Consider the following 20,534-nt stretch of genomic DNA (forward strand, 5'->3'; position numbering starts at 1 on the left):
GGGTGTGGCCCTCCGTACACAGTGCCCGTCGGTGTATGAACTCGACTCGTGCAGGTGAAAAATGCAGTCTGTTCTAACTGTACATGCCGGAGGGGGCATATGTCAGTTGAGAGGCATCCTCAGTCAGCGGTAAAGGGTCGAATCAGTATGGACGATGCAATCAGGGTAATTGGACACGACTAGATTAGGGGAGAAAATTGGGGAAAAAAGTGGGGCAAAAAAAAGAATAACAATGTATGCTGTGGCATTAAACTTTCACTTTACTGCAAATAACAGGCCACTACGAACCATTAAAACTATTATTTACTTCTCCACCATACTTTACAGTTTTCAATCTGTGTTTGGGCAAGTAGTGTTTTTTGCATTTGCTAAACTATATACAGGACTGCCAGATTCTGTAGTTTAAGCAATTCTAGCTAAATTGACACTCCAGAGGCAGTGCTACATGTGTGAACATGAACATCAATGCAGCGAATTAAAAATACATTAGATTAAAAATGATACAGATCCAACAATCCAGGCATCTCTCATCATACTATAAAATCAGTCAGTCCTGTTTTAAATGAAAATATCTGCTGCAAAATAACATCTGTTTAAAATAAACAAGATGAATCAAGTTGCTGGACCAGGATGCACTGCATTTATCATGCAAATGTCAGGATCTCTGATGATCATCGATCTGTTAAGAAAACTTACTGATGTCTAGAGACATGAAGGCCACCAGATTCTTCTAATGCTGTGCTTTGGGTCATGCATTACTGCTTCATGGACAAAACTATATGGCTGAAAATATATGTGAACCTGATCATGACATCCATGACATTATTTATTAGACATCCCATCTAAAACTTGGACATGTAGATGGAGTTGGCATCCTAAAGAAATTGTTTGGAGGTACTTGGCTGATCTGCGCAGAGGTTTAACCTTAACCAGGAGTATCTAACCTCCTCCTGTAGATAAATGTGTGTGTGTGTGTGTGTGTGTGTGTGTGTGTGTGTCGGAATTTAAGCGCTGATGGGAGGTTGGTCCGGGAGCGCAACTCCTGAGAGCGCAGCCGCACTTTACTCAGAGATCAACACGTGAAAAGCGCAGTCCGCGTTCCAGCGCACTTTCTGGCGCATCTATTCATTCTGCAACATTTTTCAAGCCGGTATCTTTTTAATTGGAGTGTTTTTGACTCTTCTTATGCTTGTGGTCCTTATTATAGGCTGCTATGCGTAATCAAGAACACTTAGACATGTCTAAATCACAGTGCGCTCTTCAGAGACGCGCCCGGATAGCGGATACTCTTCTTTTTTTGCAGAAGTTCAATTTCTATCTAATGTAAATGTGAAGACTAATTACAAAGGCTCTGTAATACGCACAGTTTGCATTCATTATTTTGCTTGATCCAGTTTTACAAAGGAATTACGCATTCATGGAATGAATCTTTCAGTAGACTCATATCCTAAGGTGTCAGGTCATCTGGATTTGCACTAAAAAGCCTTCTGATCAGGACCAGCAACTATTTCTGATGGACTCATAAAGGATTTATTTCTATTAAAGGACTTCAAAATGAAGCTGAAATCTTCTAAATGGGGTTATCTGTAAGTATCTCCTGGTCTGTGATTATTCCTACCTTACTGTGGAACTGAAATTATGAGCAAAAATCAATTAGTTACTCAAGTCCATGTTTAGGGTTTATTCTACATTTAGGTGTTGGTCGTTGTACACAAGGTTTCTCTACAATCTGGGGAGATTCACATTCAGAATGCACATCAGGAATGCTGAGTATTTTCTTATGAATTATAATAAAAAGGTTTTAAAATATCTGTTTAAACTATATAAATTAAAACAGAATTTGTATACATTTACAGTTTGTAAATAACCCGATAACCCAATACCCTGCAAATTTCATTTTTATTTTATTAAAAACGTCCCAGAATTAGATTTCTTTTCATTTATTTGCAAAATATGATTATTTTTAACTATTAAACTGTCCATGCTATTATATCTATTCATTCATTGTTTGTTTTACCATCGCTTTATCTTGGTCAGGGTTGAAGGTGAGCCAGGTTCATTGGGCGAGACACATGAAACATCCTGAACAGGTTGCCAGTCCATCATCAAAAGGCACACACACACACATACACTAGGACAATTTCTAGTAGCTCCAGTTAACCTGACTGCATTGATTGACTTTTGAATGTTGGAGGAACCCGGAACACCCGGAGGAAACCCATGCGGATACAGGGAGAACAAACAGACTCCACACGGAAAGGACCCTGGCCGCTTGGCCGGGGAATCAAACCCGGGCCCTTCTTGCTGTGAATGCTACCCCACTGCTGACTGCATATAAAACTTTATATATGCTTTAATGACCATTTGTTGGCAAATGCTTGGACTTTGGGAGACAAAATTTCTACAATTCATTTAATTTTGATGCACTGAAAATATGTTGACAAGGGGAGGGATTGTACAATAATGTTAAACATTTTAAAATAAATTTACTGAAATTTGTAAAAAAAAATTGGGATTGGACTTTTTTAATAAATAAAATAAATAATTAAATAAATTAAATAAATAAATAATAAATTAATTAATTAAATAAAAGCCACATAAGCCAAGTGTATTTAAAATGTAAAAAATATAAATATTAAAAAGAAAAAAATATATATATATATATATATAAAAAGTATTAAATATATAAAAATCTATTTTTTATATATATGTAGGTCAAAAAATATGTACAGCCACCTAAATAATTAATTTGGTTAAAATGGCAATCCCCCCTAATTTATAGTTAGTATTTTGTCAGAGTCATTTAATGTCATGTATGTATTATTTTGACCCTGCAGATTCTGCCAAATTTATTTAAAACATATAATATTAGAATAAAAATAAATTATTCAATAAAGCTCTTTAGAATGTACCCCTAAACACAGCTTCTGTAAGATGGCATGTTCTATTTTTTATACTAAGCTGATTTGCAATTTCTCTCATTTTCCAGGTTGCTTCATTTCATGACCCTGTTCTTTTACACACAGGTAAGCGTATGCCATGTTTGACCTCCCTGCATGTAACTGTAGCCTGTATAAGAGCTTGCACTACTAAATGTGCAAATGCATTTGAGAGAATATGTAACAGCTTATATTTGTGTGCATGGATTTGATGAGGTTGTGTGACTCCCAGAATGCATTCTAACCTTTGCCTACATTATCACCTTTGGCAAAATGTCAAACATCTTGAAAAAGCCCATGTCTCCCCTGCCCTAAAGGTAATGGCAATACCATGTGGGTAGGACGAATAGCTGAAATGAAAAGAGATGGTTTAGTGAAACGGTGCATGGAGAGATAGAGGTGAAAGATCAGTCGTGTTTAAAACGGCCCATTTGAGGCACGTCGTCTGTCCCAGAGCGTGCTAATACCATGCTGTACCATGTAGTGTGTCAAGAATAGTTAAAGGAAATGATATGCTATGATTTGCTCTGTTTGATCATGCAATCACTGCCATAAAAGAGTAATCAGGTATATATTTAAGTGCTTTATCAAAAAGAAAATCCCTCAATTAACAAACAGATATAAGGTGTTTTATTTAGCAGTATTTTTTATTCAGTCAGTTTTATTTGTCAGCTGTGTATTACCACACAAGGAGGGCGGCACGGTGGCTATGTGGGTAGCACTGTCACCTCACAGCAAGAACATCCAGGGTTTGATCCCCAGGTGGGGGTCCTTTCTATGTGGAGTTTGCATGTTCTCCCTGTGTCTGTGTGGGTTTTCTCCGGGAGCTCCGGTTTCCTCCCACAGTCCAAAGACATGCAAGTGAGGTGAATTGAAGATACAAAATTGTCCATGACTGTGTTTGACATTAAACTTGTGATCTGATGAACCTTGTGTAATGAGTAACTACCGTTTCTGTCATGGATGTAGCCAAAGAGGGTAAAACATGACGTTGAAATCCTAATAAAACAAACAAACCACACAAGGATAAACACCTCATCTCTATGTAAGGTCTATTAGCATGGTACAGACTCCTTACAGTCAAAGTGTATCAGACCACTTTAAAATAAAGTCAACAATGCATCTGTAGTTTACTTGTTTTTCTGCCTTTACTATGAAAATGAGTTCCTAATTCGGAAGTTACATTTCCTAGTCAAATTTAGACAAATACAAGAAAGTGATGAATACATATATGTTAGAAAAAAGCTTGTAAATAAATGCCTTTTAAGGCAATGTACTATTTATTTACTATTAATTAATAGTCATATGTTTTAAATTATTACTAAAAGAATTTAACTGCAGTTAGAATTGAATGGTTTTTTTTTTGTTGTCACAGTATTTGACATATTGTTTGTCGCTGTCTTAGACTTGTAAGTGGTTTTGTTTGATCTTGTCTTGGTTTCAGACACTGGTTTCCTCCTCATTTTCCTAATATTGGTTCAATTTTGTTCAAGACAAGCTCATGTTTTGCCAACTAAAAGATTTTTAAAAATCAGCCATAACATTAAAACCACCTCCTTGTTTCTACACTCACTGTCCATTTTATCAGCTTCACTTACCATATAGAAGCACTTTGTAGTTCTACAATTACTGACTGTAGTCCATCCATTTCTCTGCATGCTTTGTTAGACCCCTTTTATGCTGTTCTTCAACGGTCAGGACTCTTCCAGGACCACTACAGAGTAGGTATTATTTGGGTTGGGTTAGTGTTAGTGTGTTGTGATGGTAAGAGTGGATAAGACACAGCAGCGCTGATGGAGTTTTTAAACACCTCAGTGTCACTGCTGGACTGAGAATAGTCCACCAACCAAAAACATCCAACCAACAGCGCCCCATGGGCAGCGTCCTGTGACCACAGATGAAGGTCTAGAAGATGACCAACTCAAACAGCAGCAATAGATGAGCGATCGTCTCTGACTAATCGAGTGGACAGTGAGTGGACACGGTATTTAAAAACTCCAGCAGCGCTGCTGTGTCACTGCAGTGATGAGAATGATCCACCACCTAAATAATACCTGCTCTGTGGTGGTCCTGTGGGGGTCCTGACCATTGAAGAACAGGGTGAAAGCAGGCTAAAAAGGTATGTAGAGAAATAGATGGACTACAGGTTTTAATGTTATGGCTGATCAGCTGTGTTTTAGCATTGGTTTGTTCAATTCACAACAGTTAATGATACTGGCTATTTGTATAAATTGAGGATGGAAAAAAATTCAAATGCTACACAATGTTATTGTTTTAGTCTGTAAATGCAGCATAGAATTTTTTGTAAGTGCATAACTTGGTTTTGTTAACTCTTCGTTTTTATAATTGAGAGGTGAAAAAATCCAAACATTTATTAACAGCCTAATTTTCCTTCTCTCAATGAGAGTGACTCAACCACTAATAATTTGGCTTTTTATACCTAAATATATCGTGAATAATTTTTATTACTCTCACTTTCTTAACCGCTTATCCAATTAGGATCGCGGGGGGTGTGCTGGAGCCTATCCCAGCTTTTCAATGGGTACATGGCACACAGTAACACCCTGGACGGGGCTATTCCCCGGGGCAATTCAGTGTCTTCAATTAACCTGACTGCATGTTTTTGGACTGTGGGAGGAAACCGGAGCTCCCGGAGAAAACCCACACAGACACGGGGAGAACATGCAAACTCAGCACAGAAAGGACCCGGATTGCCACACCTGGGGATTGAACACAGGACCTTCTTGCTGTGAAGCCACCGTGCTGCCCATCTTTTTAAACAATTATTATTGATTTAGCTTTTCCTTTATTTAAACTAAATAGACTTGGTCTTGACTCAATCTTGACTTGCTCCTGAACTCGTTTCAAATGTGACAAAAAGCCATCATTGTGTAATAGTTTTGTAATAGGCTTTTTTTTTTTTATTATGTCAATTCATCAAACAAGGCAAATTGGTGTTTGACTGAATCAGTAACGGCTTGTGCTCATTTGCTGTGACCTAATACTGATTTGGTATTTGCTTCTGTAGCACAACGACCCTGCATTCAGTCCGTCTAAATGCAGACACATACACTGACATGCTGTATATATGGTCTAGCTAACTAAATACAGTGGTGAGAGAGGAAGGTCCTGGGCTTGATTCCCAGGTGGGGCGGTCCTGGTCCTTTCTGTGTGGAGTTTGCATGTTCTCCCCGTGTCTATGTGGGTTTCCTCCGGGAGCTCCGGTTTCCTCACACAGTCCAAAAACATGCAAGTGAGGTGAATTGGAAATACATTTACATTTTCGGCATTTAGCGGACGCTTTTATCTAAAGCGACTTACAGTACCGTGACAGTATACAGTCTAAGCAATTAAGGGTTAAGGGCCTTGCTCAAGGGCCCAACAGTTTGCAACCTGGCAGAGGGGGGGCTTGAACCAGCAACCTTTTGATTACTAGTTTAATACAAAATTGTTATAAAAAAAAAAGGTTACAAATAGATACAAAATTGTCCATGACTGTGTTTGATGTTAAAACTTGTGAACAGATGAATCTTGTGGAATGAGTAACTACCATTCCTGTCATGAATGTAACCAAAGTGTAAAACATGATGTTAAAATCTTAATAAACAAACAAATAATGGTTTGTGAGAGACATGGTGAGAGAAAAAAAATCATGCAACATCGAAAGATGGTTGGCAGGAGCTTCAGTCACAAAGAGCTTAAATATCTATTGTGTAATGTATTGCCTGGCATGTATGCCATACACTATATCATAGTGACTATGAGAATGGGAAGGACCTAAATGACTCATGCTTTAAGAATAAGTAAGAATAAGTGAAGTCTTAAAAACAATATAGACCATTATAACCTCATACTAAACTTTTTTTAAATAAAATCCCTAACTACCGTATGATTACCTTGGTAGGTAAACTCCAGACATTAAAGTTATTAGCTATGCAAAAGCTTAAATTAATTAGAGGGTAAGCAGTGTGGCTCAGTGGGTCACACTGTCGCCTCACAGCAAGAAGGTCCTTTCTGTGTGGAGTTTGCATGAAAATGGGAAGGACCTAAAGGACTCCTGCTTTAAAAATAAGTAAGAATAAGTGAAGTTTTGAAAACAATGTAGACCATTATAACCTCATACTATTTTTAATAAAAGCCCTGACAAGTGTATTTCTACCTGGGTAGGTAAACTGCAGACATTAAAGTTATTAGCCATGCAAATGCAAAAGCTTAAATGAATTAGGACTTGTTTTTTTAGGTATATTATATTGTTTAGAGACTTGGGGTTTTACCGGGGTATAATTACACTTAGAAAATTTTCTGTAGTCATTAATCAACAAAGAAATACTTAAAATGAAACAAGATTGATTTGGTTTAAAACAGAATGTACATGTTAGGGTGCCTGCAACGTCTGGCGAACGTACCACCAATTCACAGCGTTGCAGGCGTTACAGAACAAAGAGCAGCGTGGCCTCAAATAGGAGGCCAGCTGATTAGGGCAACGACCTGCAGCTGTCAGCTTCCTACTTAAGGGGGCGTCGCCAGTCTGCAGGCGTCGCACCTTTGTTCTTTGTTTTCGACTGGCTGCACTGCTGCAGCCATTCCTTTTGCAGGGCTAGTTTGGTATCCCCAGGCGCCTGGTAGCGCGGTTGGGTGTGTAAGTCGTAAGACTGAGGTAACTTAGGGTCTTTGTTTCATTTAATAGGGAGAGCTGGTGCGATTCCTTACAGCCCTCGAGCTGTGGTTGTTTTGGCGTTGCCACATATGGTCCCCGCTTGCAAAGCTAGCAGCGGGTTAGCATCAGGCTAATTGCCACCTTCCGCAGTCCTTTAAAGGCGTGAACTTTTGTCAGGGTTATTCACTGCTGTTTGGTTGAGCGGTAAGTCGCCGCTCCTCCATGCGTGAATCCCCGGTTCGAATCCACTCGCCTGAACCCTTTTTCCAAACTCAGTCATCGGTTTCTTCCCAGTCTTTTAAACTGGTGACACAACCGATCCATTATTCCCCTCACAATTATCTTTACAAGTTTTGCCCCTTTCTACGGATTATTTACTGAGATCCGTTCTCTCATTTCAGCCTCATATTCAGAAGGCGAGTGTGTAACCTCAGCAACGCCGTAGCGTAGCGGGGTGATTATAATTGCCGCGAGTGAGCGACCCGGGTTCGCGCCTCGCGTTGGCTGCTTTTCTATTTTCTGTTTTTGTGTTTCCTTTTCAGTTGCCAGTGACGAGAAAGGCGTCGTTCGGGATTTCCCGAATTGTTTTTGTTTAACTCCTTTCCTTTGTTCATCTGTATATATATATTTATTGTTAATAAATATCATTTTTTGCTCCGCATCTTTGGGTCCTACGCCTTCATTCATTACAGTACAGGCCCAACTCATATGTTCTGTTTGGGGTCCCTGAGACCCCAGAGTCTCTTCAACAGCTCACAAAATATTCATTACCTTTTTCAATCAGCTTGATACTTAATGACCTTTTTTAATTTGACAAATAAACAGTATTTTTATACTACACTTCTGTGTGGTGTCTCATATACCCTGACTAGAATACAGGATTCAAGGCAATAAATTCTTATATGTTTTTAGTTCTTTTTGGTGTTGAGAGTACAACATGCAGTCAGGTTAATTGGAGACACTGAATTGCCATATAGGTGAATGGGTGTGTGTGTGTCTGCCCTGCGATGGACTGGCACCCCGTCCAGGGTGTTACCCTTGTTGCCTTGCGCCCATTGAAAAGCTGGGATAGGCTCCACCCCATACCCCCCCCTCCCCCATTTGGATAAGCGGTTAAGTAAGTGAGTGAGTGAGTAATTTTAAACTTAATACTAATACTAATATTATTTTGCCCACACAACACTGGGATCTCTGGGACCCCAAAGTACAAGTCAGTAAAGTCAGTGTCAATAGAACACAAGGGTTATGTTTTCCTTTAATGGTCCTTATAGCCTTGTTAGAAAATATGACATTATGGACTCCATAAATTGCAAGAAGATTAAAAACTGTCTCCTCCAGCAAAATAATAAAAGCAGCAGAGAATCTGTATGGTGCAGTTGAGTCCACCAGGAATTATCCAGGAGCCTGGAAGAGTCTCTGGATTCTTCAATCCCATTAATCATTACAGAAAAAGACAATAAATGTGCTGTTGTGTACAATGTAGATTGTACTAAATACAGATGTGCTAGTAGTTGTAATACACAATTTATTAAAGCAATTATGCTTTGTAAAGTATACACACCATTTTGATTTCTGATTCTTCTTCCCATTTCAGTGCATTTAATATCCAAATTTTTTTCTCTGGCAGTCAGCAGTACACTCAGTGTCAGTGCCAAACTTCAGGCATCATGTGACGGAGCACAGCCGACTGTCAGACCGCACGAGTCGCAGGTTAACACGCACCTACCAGCTGTACAGCCGGACCAGCGGGAGACACGTTCAGGTGCTGAGCAATAAAAGAGTGGTGGCTAACGGAGATGACGGAGACGTCCATGGTAAATGTCAAATTTACATTTATTTTTTTTAATGCAACCAGTCCATTGCAGGGCAATTGCAGTCCATTGCAGGGAAAGATGCAGTCGGTACTGCACACATGTCGGAGGGGGCGTGTGTCAGGGTAGTATCGGTAGAGGGGAAGCGTAATGCGATCAGGGTGATTGAATACAACTAGATTAGGGATAAAAATTTACCATATTACTGTTGATACACTATTTCAACAAAAGTACTGGGGCACCCCAGTATAGTACATATATTTTTTGGGCATCACATAGAGGTCACTCTATTTTAATACCATTTGTTTTTTTTAAATTGGATGTCCAACAAGCTCATGGTCCGGTGTCTAACTACTTTGTATTTGGTAAAAGTATATAGACACTTCTGCTAATGATTAAGGTCTTTCAGACACATGCATTATAAAAAATATACACCAATCAGCCATAAAATTAAAACCACCTCCTTGTTTCTACACTCACTGTCCATTGTATCAGCTCCACTTACCATATGGAAGCACTTTGTAGTTCTACAAGTACTGACTGTAGTCCATCTATTTCTCTACATAATTTTTTAGCCTGCTTTCAACCTGTTCTTCAATGGTCAGCGCTGCTGGAGCTTTTAAATACCGTGTCCACTCACTGTCCACTCTCTTATACACGCCTACCTAGTTGGTCCACCTTGTAGATGTAAAGTCAGAGACGATCGCTCATCTATTGCTGCTGTTTTAGATGGTCATCTTCTAGACCTTCATCAGTGGTCACAGGACACTGCCCATGGGGTGCTGTTGGCTGGATATTTTTGGTTGGTGGGCTATTCTCAGTCCAGCAGTGACAGTGAGGTGTTTAAAAACTCCATCAGCGCTGCTGTGTCTTATTCACTCATACCAGCACACCACACACTAACACACCACCATCATGTCAGTGTCACTGCAGTGCTGAGAATGATCCACCACCCAAATTATACCTACTCTGTAGTGGTCCTGGGAGAGTCCTGACCGTTGAAGAACAGCATGAAAGGGGGCTAACAAAGTATGCAGAGAAACAGATGGACTACATTCTGTAATTGTAGAACTACAAAGTGCTTCTATATGGTAAGTGGAGCTGATAAAATGGACAGTGAGTGTAGAAACAAGGAGGTGGTTTTAATGTTATGGCTGATCGATGTACATCTGTGTACAAACATGGTCCAAAAACACACATAAACAAATTTGGTTTGGATTTATTTTGGATTTAAAAGAAAAGTCTATTATAGTTGCAGTCATCAGATGTCCACATACTTTTGGCAGCTTAGCCAATACAATCAGTAGCCTGTTAGTTACGTAGCCACCATATATAAGGCTAGAGGCTGGATATAATGGATAATTATAAAAATGACTTAAATAAAATGATAGAACTACTCAGATGTACCTTTACTTCACCCATATTAGAAATGGGCTCTAGACTCGCCTGCATAGTTGAATGTCATCTAGCCTACATTGTTCTGAATGTGGGGAATCTTGGGAAAATCCCGCTCAGTCTGGAAAATACATCAGTTACTCATCTTACCTCTTTACCTTCTTAGCTAACATTATTCTCAGCCTCCTTCGCTCAGAGAAAATGTGTAAGATGAAGAGATGACGTCCAATTTTCTAGCCTTGAGACAAAGCTTTGTACCTTTGAAGTGTGGACTGTAACATACATAAGCAAATGGACAATTAATCGAGAATTACGTATATTAGCATTAGCTTCTCAGCATGTACGTATGCTGTAATACTAATCACGAAGAATTCTCTCAGACCAAAATAACCAGAGTACTTTCTCTGAAATGGCTTATTGAAATGGTTTCTTCCGTTATTTTAATGATAAAAAAGTCTGGGAAGTTTTTATTCGAACAAGAGTTTTATAGCTTCTCCAAAGCACCTGTTTTAGGATCAGCTTTGTCTCCAACCAAAACAGACAGTTAAGACTAAGCTCTGTGGAAACGAGTTCCTGTCACCAGGGTTTTCTGGTGGGTCTTGCCATCTTTCCAATGAGCACCATCAGACCACTTTGCCGCCTTTCGTAGTCTTGTATTAGTAATATTATGACTTTACAACCCTGTACAACATCTATGCACTGGTATGTGTCAGCTTTTAAAGAAATTATGTCATTATTTCAGCTCTCTGTGTTTCTTCAGGAGAAACAATATAAGACATATTATACTTGGATGGACTGTATATTGTTTTAGAAAAAGCTTTTGTTTTAAACCTTGCCACATTATACAGACAGATTTAGAATTATCAGCACCCCCGGTTAGGATAGATAAGATAAATAAATAATGTAATAAAAACACAGAGTTTCTTACATTTACTTTGACGTTTATTTGATTGCAGACAGGATGAACCTGAGATATTTCATGTTTTATCTGCTCAACTTCATTTCATGTATTAATAAACATCCATTCCTGCATTTCAGGCCTGCAACACATTCTAAAAAAAGTTGGGACAGTAAAGCATTTACCACTGCTAATGTTGCTATTCCTTCTCACCACACTTAAAACACGTTTTGGCACAGAGGATACCAAGTGATTTAGTGTTTCAGCTTTTATTTTGTCCCATTCTTCCTGCAAACACGTCTTAAGATGTGCAACAGTAAGGGGTCGTCGTTGTCGCATTTTACGTTTCAAAATTCTCCACACATTCTCTATTGGGGACAGATCAGGACGGCAGGCAGGCCAGTCCAGTACCCGTACCCTCTTCTTCCACAGCCATACCTTTGTAATGTGTGCAGCATGTGGTTTTGCATTGTCTTGTTGAAAAATGCATGGACATCCCTGGTAAAGACGACGTCTTGAAGGCAGCATATGTTGCTCTAAGATCTCAATGTACTTTTCTGCATTAATGCTGCCATCACATAAGTGTGAATGACCTTTACCAAGGGCACTGACACAACCCCATACCATGACAGACCCTGGCTTTTGGACTTGTTGCTGATAACAGTCTGGATGGTCCTTTTCGTCTTTGGTCTGGAGCACACGGCGTCAATTTTTTTCCAAAAAAGACCTGGAATGCTGATTCATCTGACCACAATACACGTTTCCACTGTGTGATGGTCCATCCTAGATGCCTCCAAGCCCAGAGACGTCGACGCCGCTTCTGGACATGGTTAACATAAGGCTTTTTTTTTGCACCATTTGTGCATGTAACTCTGCATTGTAGTGCTTGACAAAGGTTTGCCGAAGTAATCCCTCACCCATGTGGTTATATCAGCTATTGTTAAGTGGCGGTTCTTGATGCAGTGCTGTCTGAGGTATCAAAGATCACATGTGTTCAGCTTAAGCTTACACCCTTGGCCTTTATGCACTAAAATTCCTCCTGATTCACTGAATGGTTTAATGATATTATGCACTGTAGAGGGAGAAATATACAAATCCATTCCAATCTTTCTTTGAGGTACATTGTTTTTAAACATTTCAATCATTTTCTCATGTATTTGTTGACAAACTGGAGATCCTCTGATCAACTTTGCTTATCAAAGACTTTCCTGGATGCTGCTTTTGCCCCAAACCATGATTACAATCACCTGTTGACATCACCTGTTTGGAATCACATCATTATTTAGTTTTTTCACCTCATTACTAGCCCTAAATTGCCCCCATCCCAGCTTTTTTTGGAAATGCATGGATGTGTATTAATAAATGAAATGAAGTTGAGCAGTTAAAACATAAAATATCTTGGGTTCAAACTTTCTGCAATCAAATAAAAGTCAAAGTAAATGTAAGGAACCATACTGTCACAACTTTTTCTGATTTGGGGTTGTATTTGTTATATAGCAAGTGTCTTAGTCTGGCCCATGCTTAACAATTACAATATTATTAAAATGTGTCAAGTTTCCTTAATTTCCTTCAAGATTAATAAAGTATCTGTCTGTTTGTCTGTCTATCTATCTAATCTATCTAGTATTTGTCCAGATATTTTAGAAATACTTTGTTAATCTGTGTATCTGACATTCCCAGCACAACTAATTGTGGAGACGGACACATTTGGGAGTCGGATCCGCATCCGTGGAGAGAAGTCAGGCTTCTATATATGCATGAACAAGAAAGGAAAGCTGATTGGACGGGTGAGGCAAATCCCTTTTTTATTATAATTACTGCTGTGTGCTTTTGTCTGTATTTTGTCCTTAACATTCAATCTGTTTAATAACATATATAAAATTTTAATTAACTGAGTAATGAGATTTTTTCATTTAAACTATGTTTTAATAAAAACGTAGTTATTACATTACCCACAACCATAAAGCAAAACCAATAAAATATGTTGCTGTTTTTACATGATTAGACTATTCTTCAGACGAACCCAAGCTGCACACCTTGTCCACCTTTCAGTGACGTAGCTGACTGGCTAGCAAATTTAACTCAAATAATTGGCACCAACTTGCTCCTAAAATGAAAACAAGGAGTAAACCTAGCCACAATTCAATTTCTGAAATTTCTGTATATTTTCACATATTAAATAAATGTTTTACCTACATATTAATGCTGCGAATAAAAAATGGAAACAAGCCGCTCAGGTGACGCAGTGGTAAAACACACTAGCACACCAGAGCTGGGATTTCGAATACATTGTATCGAATCTCAGCTCTGCCATCCGGCTGGGCTGGGAGGCTACATGAACGACGATTGGCTGTTGTTCAGGGTGGGATGAGCAACTGGTGCAATTGCGCCCTCTGCTGGCTGATTGATGGCGCCTGTGCAGAGTTGAGGAATAATGCTGATCAGGGTGTGGCTGTATGTGCACAAGGCTGATCCACATATGAACTCACCTCGAGCAGGTGAAAAGATGCAGTCGGTACTGCACACGTGTCAGCAGTGGAGGGTTGTATCTGTAGAGGTGAAGCATAACGCAATCAGGGTAATTGGATACGACTAGAATAGGGAAAAAAATTGGGGGTGGGGGGTTAGGTTGTCCAATATTGAGGACCAATATTTAGATATGCTTAAAATACCCCCCCCCCCCCCATATATATATATACTGTATATATACTGTATATTCCGTCCTTGTCATAACCCACAGCTCATAGACTGACTGATCAACTAAAAGCTTAGTCCACAAATTAAACTCCTGTTTTTCTATTCACATATTAGTACAGGTCCAGTAGGTTCAGTACACTTGTCAATCTGATGCTTCATATTTACAAATTTAACTGCATGCACAAGGTCCGAAACCCACTCTTTACCTTAAAGCTGGTAGGCCCACAACAATATGCTGTGTTGTATCTTCTGGCTGACCAGGTTCCAGGATGAAACCCAATTTGGGCATCTAAATAATCAGATAAATTAGTCTCAAGTTTTTTTGCTAGGTTTCTTGTTTAAGATTGTTCTTATTTTAAAATCACATAACGTATTAACAATTTGCATTAGCATAGTGGAATAACAGATTTCTATTTTTCTAACCCCGGAATATATCCCACTACAGAGGAAGGGTCATGGCAGGGACTGCATATTCACCGAAATCGTCCTGGAGAACAACTACACAGCGCTACAGAACGCCAAGTACAAAGGCTGGTACATGGCGTTTACGCGGAAGGGACGGCCGAAGAAGGCCACCCGCACCCAGCAGCACCAGAGAGAGGCTCATTTCATGAAGCGCGTGCCACAGGGACACCTTATCACTGAGCACAAGCCCTTTGAAATTCTTCAGGTCAACAAGAGAACTAAACACAGCCACAGATCTGCTGTTAACTGAGGATACCCACATATTAACATATAAACCATATTACTAATAAATAAGACATCTTCTGCAATAGCATGTACAATCAGAATGGTTTGCTATCAGAATCCAACTGTACTTTATGTGAACTTTTTAGATGTTTTTGACAAGATTGACTATGAAAAAGACCATGAAATTTCGTAAATAAGAAACAAAAACATGTTCAGAAATCAAAACACTGCTATGTTGAATTGATAAGTGGATGCCACTGATTATCACAGTTTATCTCTGGAAAAATAATAGTCTGTTCACATCAAATACACTCACACATGGCAGCTACTTTGATTTAAAGTACCCATAAACTTACTCTTGTAAACAATATGAATATTTTTCAGTGCCCTCCCCTAATACAGTATAGCAGATTTTGAATTAAGCTGCTAATGGCTATGTTCTCTAGCATTTATCACAGGTAAAGATGAGTGGCGATATCAAATCTATCAAATATTGAATTACAGTGGAACCTCCATCTAACAGATTTCAGATTTAACGGACAAAATCTGGAAAACCAAATATCCAGTCAGATTGTTTAAAATTCCCATAAGGTGCCACTCACGTGGCGCAGCAGTAAAGCACACGCTGTTCACCAGAGCCGAGATCTCGAATACATCGTATCGAATCTCGGCTCTGCCTGCCGGCTGAGGCTAAGCGGCCACATGAACAATGATTGGCCTGTTGTTCAGATAGGGGCGGGGTTAAGCCGGATGGGAACTCGCACCTGCACGGAGATGGGAAACGAGTGCGGTAGAGGGTGTGGCTCTCCGTACACAGCGCTGTACTGCACTGCACTCGTCAAGTGTAGGTGATGAGATGTTTGATTGCTGTGCACGTGTCGGAGGGGGCGTGGAGCAGCCTCGTCCTCCCCAATCAATAGCATTAGTGAGAGGATGATTGACGGGCAGAAATTGGATGCGCTAAAGTGGGAGAAAAAGGGGGAAAAAATTCCCATAAGAAGTGTATCAACACTAGTACTTCAGTAATTTCTCGCTAGCCGGTGCACGTCTCTCTGTTTACATGAGTGATAGGCCTTATTTTGTCGGGAGGCTCGCTTTGTTCTCGCCTTTTTCTCTGTGTTTTATGCTTAATTTTTGCAAGTTCTAGTGCTTAGTTGTAGGCTGGGTAACTACTGGCTAGTCACCATTGCTAACAACATTTGGAATTTCAGTACTGATCTGCATTACTATAGTCAGCAGTAGTAGCCAAACAATTCAAAATCCCCCATAATAATCATAATTTTAAATAATTCACATTAAAATCCCACTTAACAGCTGATAAGTAGCATGATATTTGGCAGGTGGGTGAGTGCTAGCAGGTGACTAGCTAACTACTAATAAACAGTTTGTTTTGGTCATGAACACACATACCGCGATTTTATTATTAAAGTCTTAATTATTATGTTGTTTTTATGTTATAGTAGTCACATTTTGACCACTATAACACATAAATATGACATTTTGCCATTCATACCATGATTAGCATACAGCAAACAGTTTGCACACAGTTAGCATCCGGCTAACTAACCAGCTATTGAGGTTCAGGAGGCTTAGTCATGTTCAAATCATTTAAATATCACAATACCATGTTTTTTTGATTCAGTTTTCTCCTTTCAGATATAAATTTGCCCGTTATGCAGTGTGTGAATCTTTGATCAGTCTTTTTTGGTTCAGGGATACTTTAAACAGTCACACTAATAAGATACAATCCTGTCTGGTGCTTACATACGGATGTATTCATAACTCTACAAAATAGATTTGTCTGAACTGTATTTTCTATTTGAATCTATATATTTTTATCAGAGGATTTTAAAATAAGGGATGAAATATTTATTGTAGAATGTGTATTGCATTTCTCTTATTGTACTGTTTGTTTTCATCTGTAGTGAACGTCACATGATTAAATGTGTGTAATAGACTAAAAAATAAGAAAGAGCTCTAAGGATTAATTTAATAATAAAGTATAAGTTGGGATGATGACACATGAGGGTTAAAAACGACTGTAAATGAGATTTAAAATGGGAATACAATTGTTTTTATTAAAATGCATACAAAATACATTTTTACATCCATGGTAACCTATTGAATGTATTGGTATTTGTTTTATAGCTTTAAAAATTGTTTAAAAAATTTAATTATTAATAGAATCATTTCACCACTCAGTGCTAGTTGATGAATGCAGATGCCTTATTTTATTTGAAGTTATTTAACACTACTGAATACAATTTTGTAACATTTTAAAAACAGGGATCATACACCTGAACTGGACTAGCCTAGCCTTTATAATTACAATCTGTATTTTTTTTCACTAACGTTTTTTATATTTTATTTTGGAGGGGCTATATACACCAATTGTAACATTAAAACCACCTCCTTGTTTCTACACTCACTGTCCAATTTATCAGCTCCACTTACCATATAGAAGCACTTTGTAGTTCTACAATTACTGACTGTAGTCCATCTGTTTCTCTGCATGCTTTGTTAGCCCCCTTTCATGCTGTTCTTCAATGGTCAGGACCACCACAGAGCAGGTATTATTTAGGTGGTGGATCATTCTCAGCACTGCAGTGACACTGACATGGTGGTAATGTGTTAGTGTGTGTTGTGCTGGTATGAGTGGATCAGACACAGCAGCGCTGATGGAGTTTTTAAATACCGTGTCCACTCACTGTCCACTCTATTAGGCACTCATACCTAGTTGGTCCACCTTGTAGATGTAAAGTCAGAGACGATCGCTCATCTATTGCTGCTGTTTGAGTTGGTCATCTTCTAGACCTTCATCAGTGGTCACAGGACACTGCCCACGGAGCTCTGTTGGCTGGATATTTTTGGTTGGTGGACTATTCTCAGTCCAGCAGGGACAGTGAGGTGTTTAAAAACACACACTAACACACCACCACCATGTCAGTGTCACTGCAGTGCTGAGAATGATCCACCACCCAAATAATACCTACTCTGTAGTGGTCCTGGGAGAGTCCTGACCATTGAAGAACAGCATGAAAGCAGGCAAAAAAAAAGTAAAGAAACAGATGGACTACAGTCAGTAATTGTAAAACTACAAAGTGCTTCTATATGGTAAGTGGAACTGATAAAATGGACTGTTAGTGTAGAAACAAGGTGGTTTTAATGTTATGGTTGATCTGTGTATTTGCCAAGTCACTGCACCAAAAAAGGCAGTGTTGTATAAAGTAGTTAGAAGTAAATGTCACCTCTTAGAATATTACTTGAGACAAATGTTGTGTCCCAAAGCATCTTTTCGACAATTCTGTATGTGTGTGGGCACCTTTATTAATAAGACAACATGTACAGGTTAAAGGGGAAAAGCTCTGCTCAGGCAAATTAGGACCGGCAATGGTCACAGGGGACACACTCAATACTATTCAACCAATTTTATTCAACTATTTTTTTACCCTGGCAAGCTCAGCTCAGGTTTTTAAAAACAGCCCCAGTTAACCAGGAACGAAACGAATATGTGTGACCGGCCAGGCCTGATTGAATGTGCTCAGCAAGTGAGACTGGCCTTTGAATAGCTCCGGGCCTTTCGCTTTGGAAGCGATGAGGTCAACACAGCATTACGGGCCCTGAACAAAGGTTACCACCACGTAGTTGCATTTCTGCGAACCCCGCACCGTAACCCTCTGATCAAATGCCCCCTTTGTTGGCTGAAGAAAAAAGAAACATGTTATACAATGGCCGGGCCCGAATAATGACACAAGAAGGGGTCAGCCATCGCGGGAAACGGCGAAGTACCGTTGCATAAGGGAGGGAAACAGGCAATGAGAAAAAAAAATTCAGGGGTAAGTTGTGGCAAAAGGCTGTGAAAGACAGGGGGAATGACTGAGAAGAGGCAAAGAGGTGATGAAAAGGGGCAAAAGAACGAGAGTCTCTGGCGAGGCAGCTGAGCATGACCGCTGGGGCCTCGGGACAGGGAGGGACAGAACAAGAGAAAAAAGAGACTGGATGAAAATCACATCATGGACCCCTTCACCCTACTGCCTATTTGTTTTTTCCTTTTTCCCACGACTTCAGATTTATCAAGCAGCTCTGAAACTGGAACCTCTTTACATGCTCATCAAAAACCAACAGAGGTGAGGGGATGCTAACCATGGTATTCTTTCTGACTAATATACCAATGCAGTGTACCCTTGATTAAGAAATGCAAATCATAATGAATAAGGGAGTTACAAGTTAAAATCCCTAAATTACAGTTTGATAAGTTATCATCTGGGACGCAATAGCAAGACACATACAGTACATGCAATAAGCCTAGTCCATACTAACATGGACCCAAGATATTTCATGTTTTGTCTGCTCAACTTAATTTTTTAATACATTTTGTTAATAAACATCCAGAGGGAGCAATTTAGGGCTAGTAATGAGGTGTAAAAACTAAATAATGATGTGATTTCAAACAGGTGATTGTAATCATGATTTGGTACAAAAGCAGCATCCAGAAAAGGCTGAGTCTTTGATGAGCACAGATGATCAGCGGATCTCCAGTTTATCCACAAATGCGTGAGAAAATTATTGAAATGTTTAAAAACAATGTACCTCAAAGAAACATTAGAAGGGATTTGCATATTTCTCCCTCTACAGTGCATAATATCATTAAACCATTCAAGGAATCAGGAGGAATTTCAGTGCGTAAAGGCCAAGAGCGCAAGCTTAAGCTGAACGCCCGTGATCTTCTCTCCCTCAGACGGCACTGCATCAAGAACCGCCACTCAACAATAGCTGATATAACCCCATGGGTGAGGGGTTACTTTGGCAAACTTGTGTCAAGCACTACAATACAGAGTTACATGCACAAATGCCACTTAAAACTTTACTGTGCAAAAAAAGAAGCCTTATGTTAACCATGTCCAGAAGCAGCGTTGACTTCTCTGGGCTCGGACGCATCTAGGATGGACCATCACACAGTGGAAACGTGTATTGTGGTCAGATGAATCAGCATTCCAGGTCTTTTTTGGAAAAAATGGACACCATTATCAGCAACAAGTCCAAAAGCCAGGGTCTGTCATGGTATGGGGTTGTGTCAGTGCCCTTGGCAAAGGTCATTTACACTTCTGTGATGGCAGCATTAATGCAGAAATGTACATTGAGATCTTAGAGCAACATATGCTGCCTTTAAGCATCTTTTCCAGTGTGGTGAAAAGGAATGGCAACATTACAAAGTGGTAAATGCTTTACTGTCCCAACTTTTTTTAGAATGTGTTGCAGGCCTGAAATGCAGGAATGGATGTTTATTTATAAGTGAAATAAAGTTGAGCAGATAAAACATGAAATATCTCAGGTTCATCCTGTCTGCAATCAAATAAAAGTCAAAGTAAATGTAAGAAACTTAGTGTTTTTTATTATTTGCATTTTCCATGCTGTCCCAACTTTTTCTGATTTGGGGTTGTAAAATA

General features: G+C 39.3%; 1 protein-coding gene across 1 annotated transcript; it reads left to right on the forward strand.

Moving 5' to 3' along the window:
* Nucleotides 1–1,554: 1,554 nt before the first annotated feature.
* fgf8b (fibroblast growth factor 8b) lies at nucleotides 1,555–15,112 on the forward strand. The gene is made up of 5 exons (XM_063009811.1): nucleotides 1,555–1,586; nucleotides 2,990–3,026; nucleotides 9,224–9,410; nucleotides 13,381–13,487; nucleotides 14,843–15,112. Exons 1-5 carry the CDS (start codon nucleotides 1,555–1,557, stop codon nucleotides 15,110–15,112), a joined length of 633 nt encoding a protein of 210 aa, XP_062865881.1.
* The last annotated feature ends 5,422 nt before the right edge of the window (nucleotides 15,113–20,534 follow it).

The sequence above is a fragment of the Trichomycterus rosablanca genome, chromosome 15, assembly GCF_030014385.1.
Source record: "Trichomycterus rosablanca isolate fTriRos1 chromosome 15, fTriRos1.hap1, whole genome shotgun sequence".
NCBI lineage: Eukaryota > Metazoa > Chordata > Actinopteri > Siluriformes > Trichomycteridae > Trichomycterus > Trichomycterus rosablanca.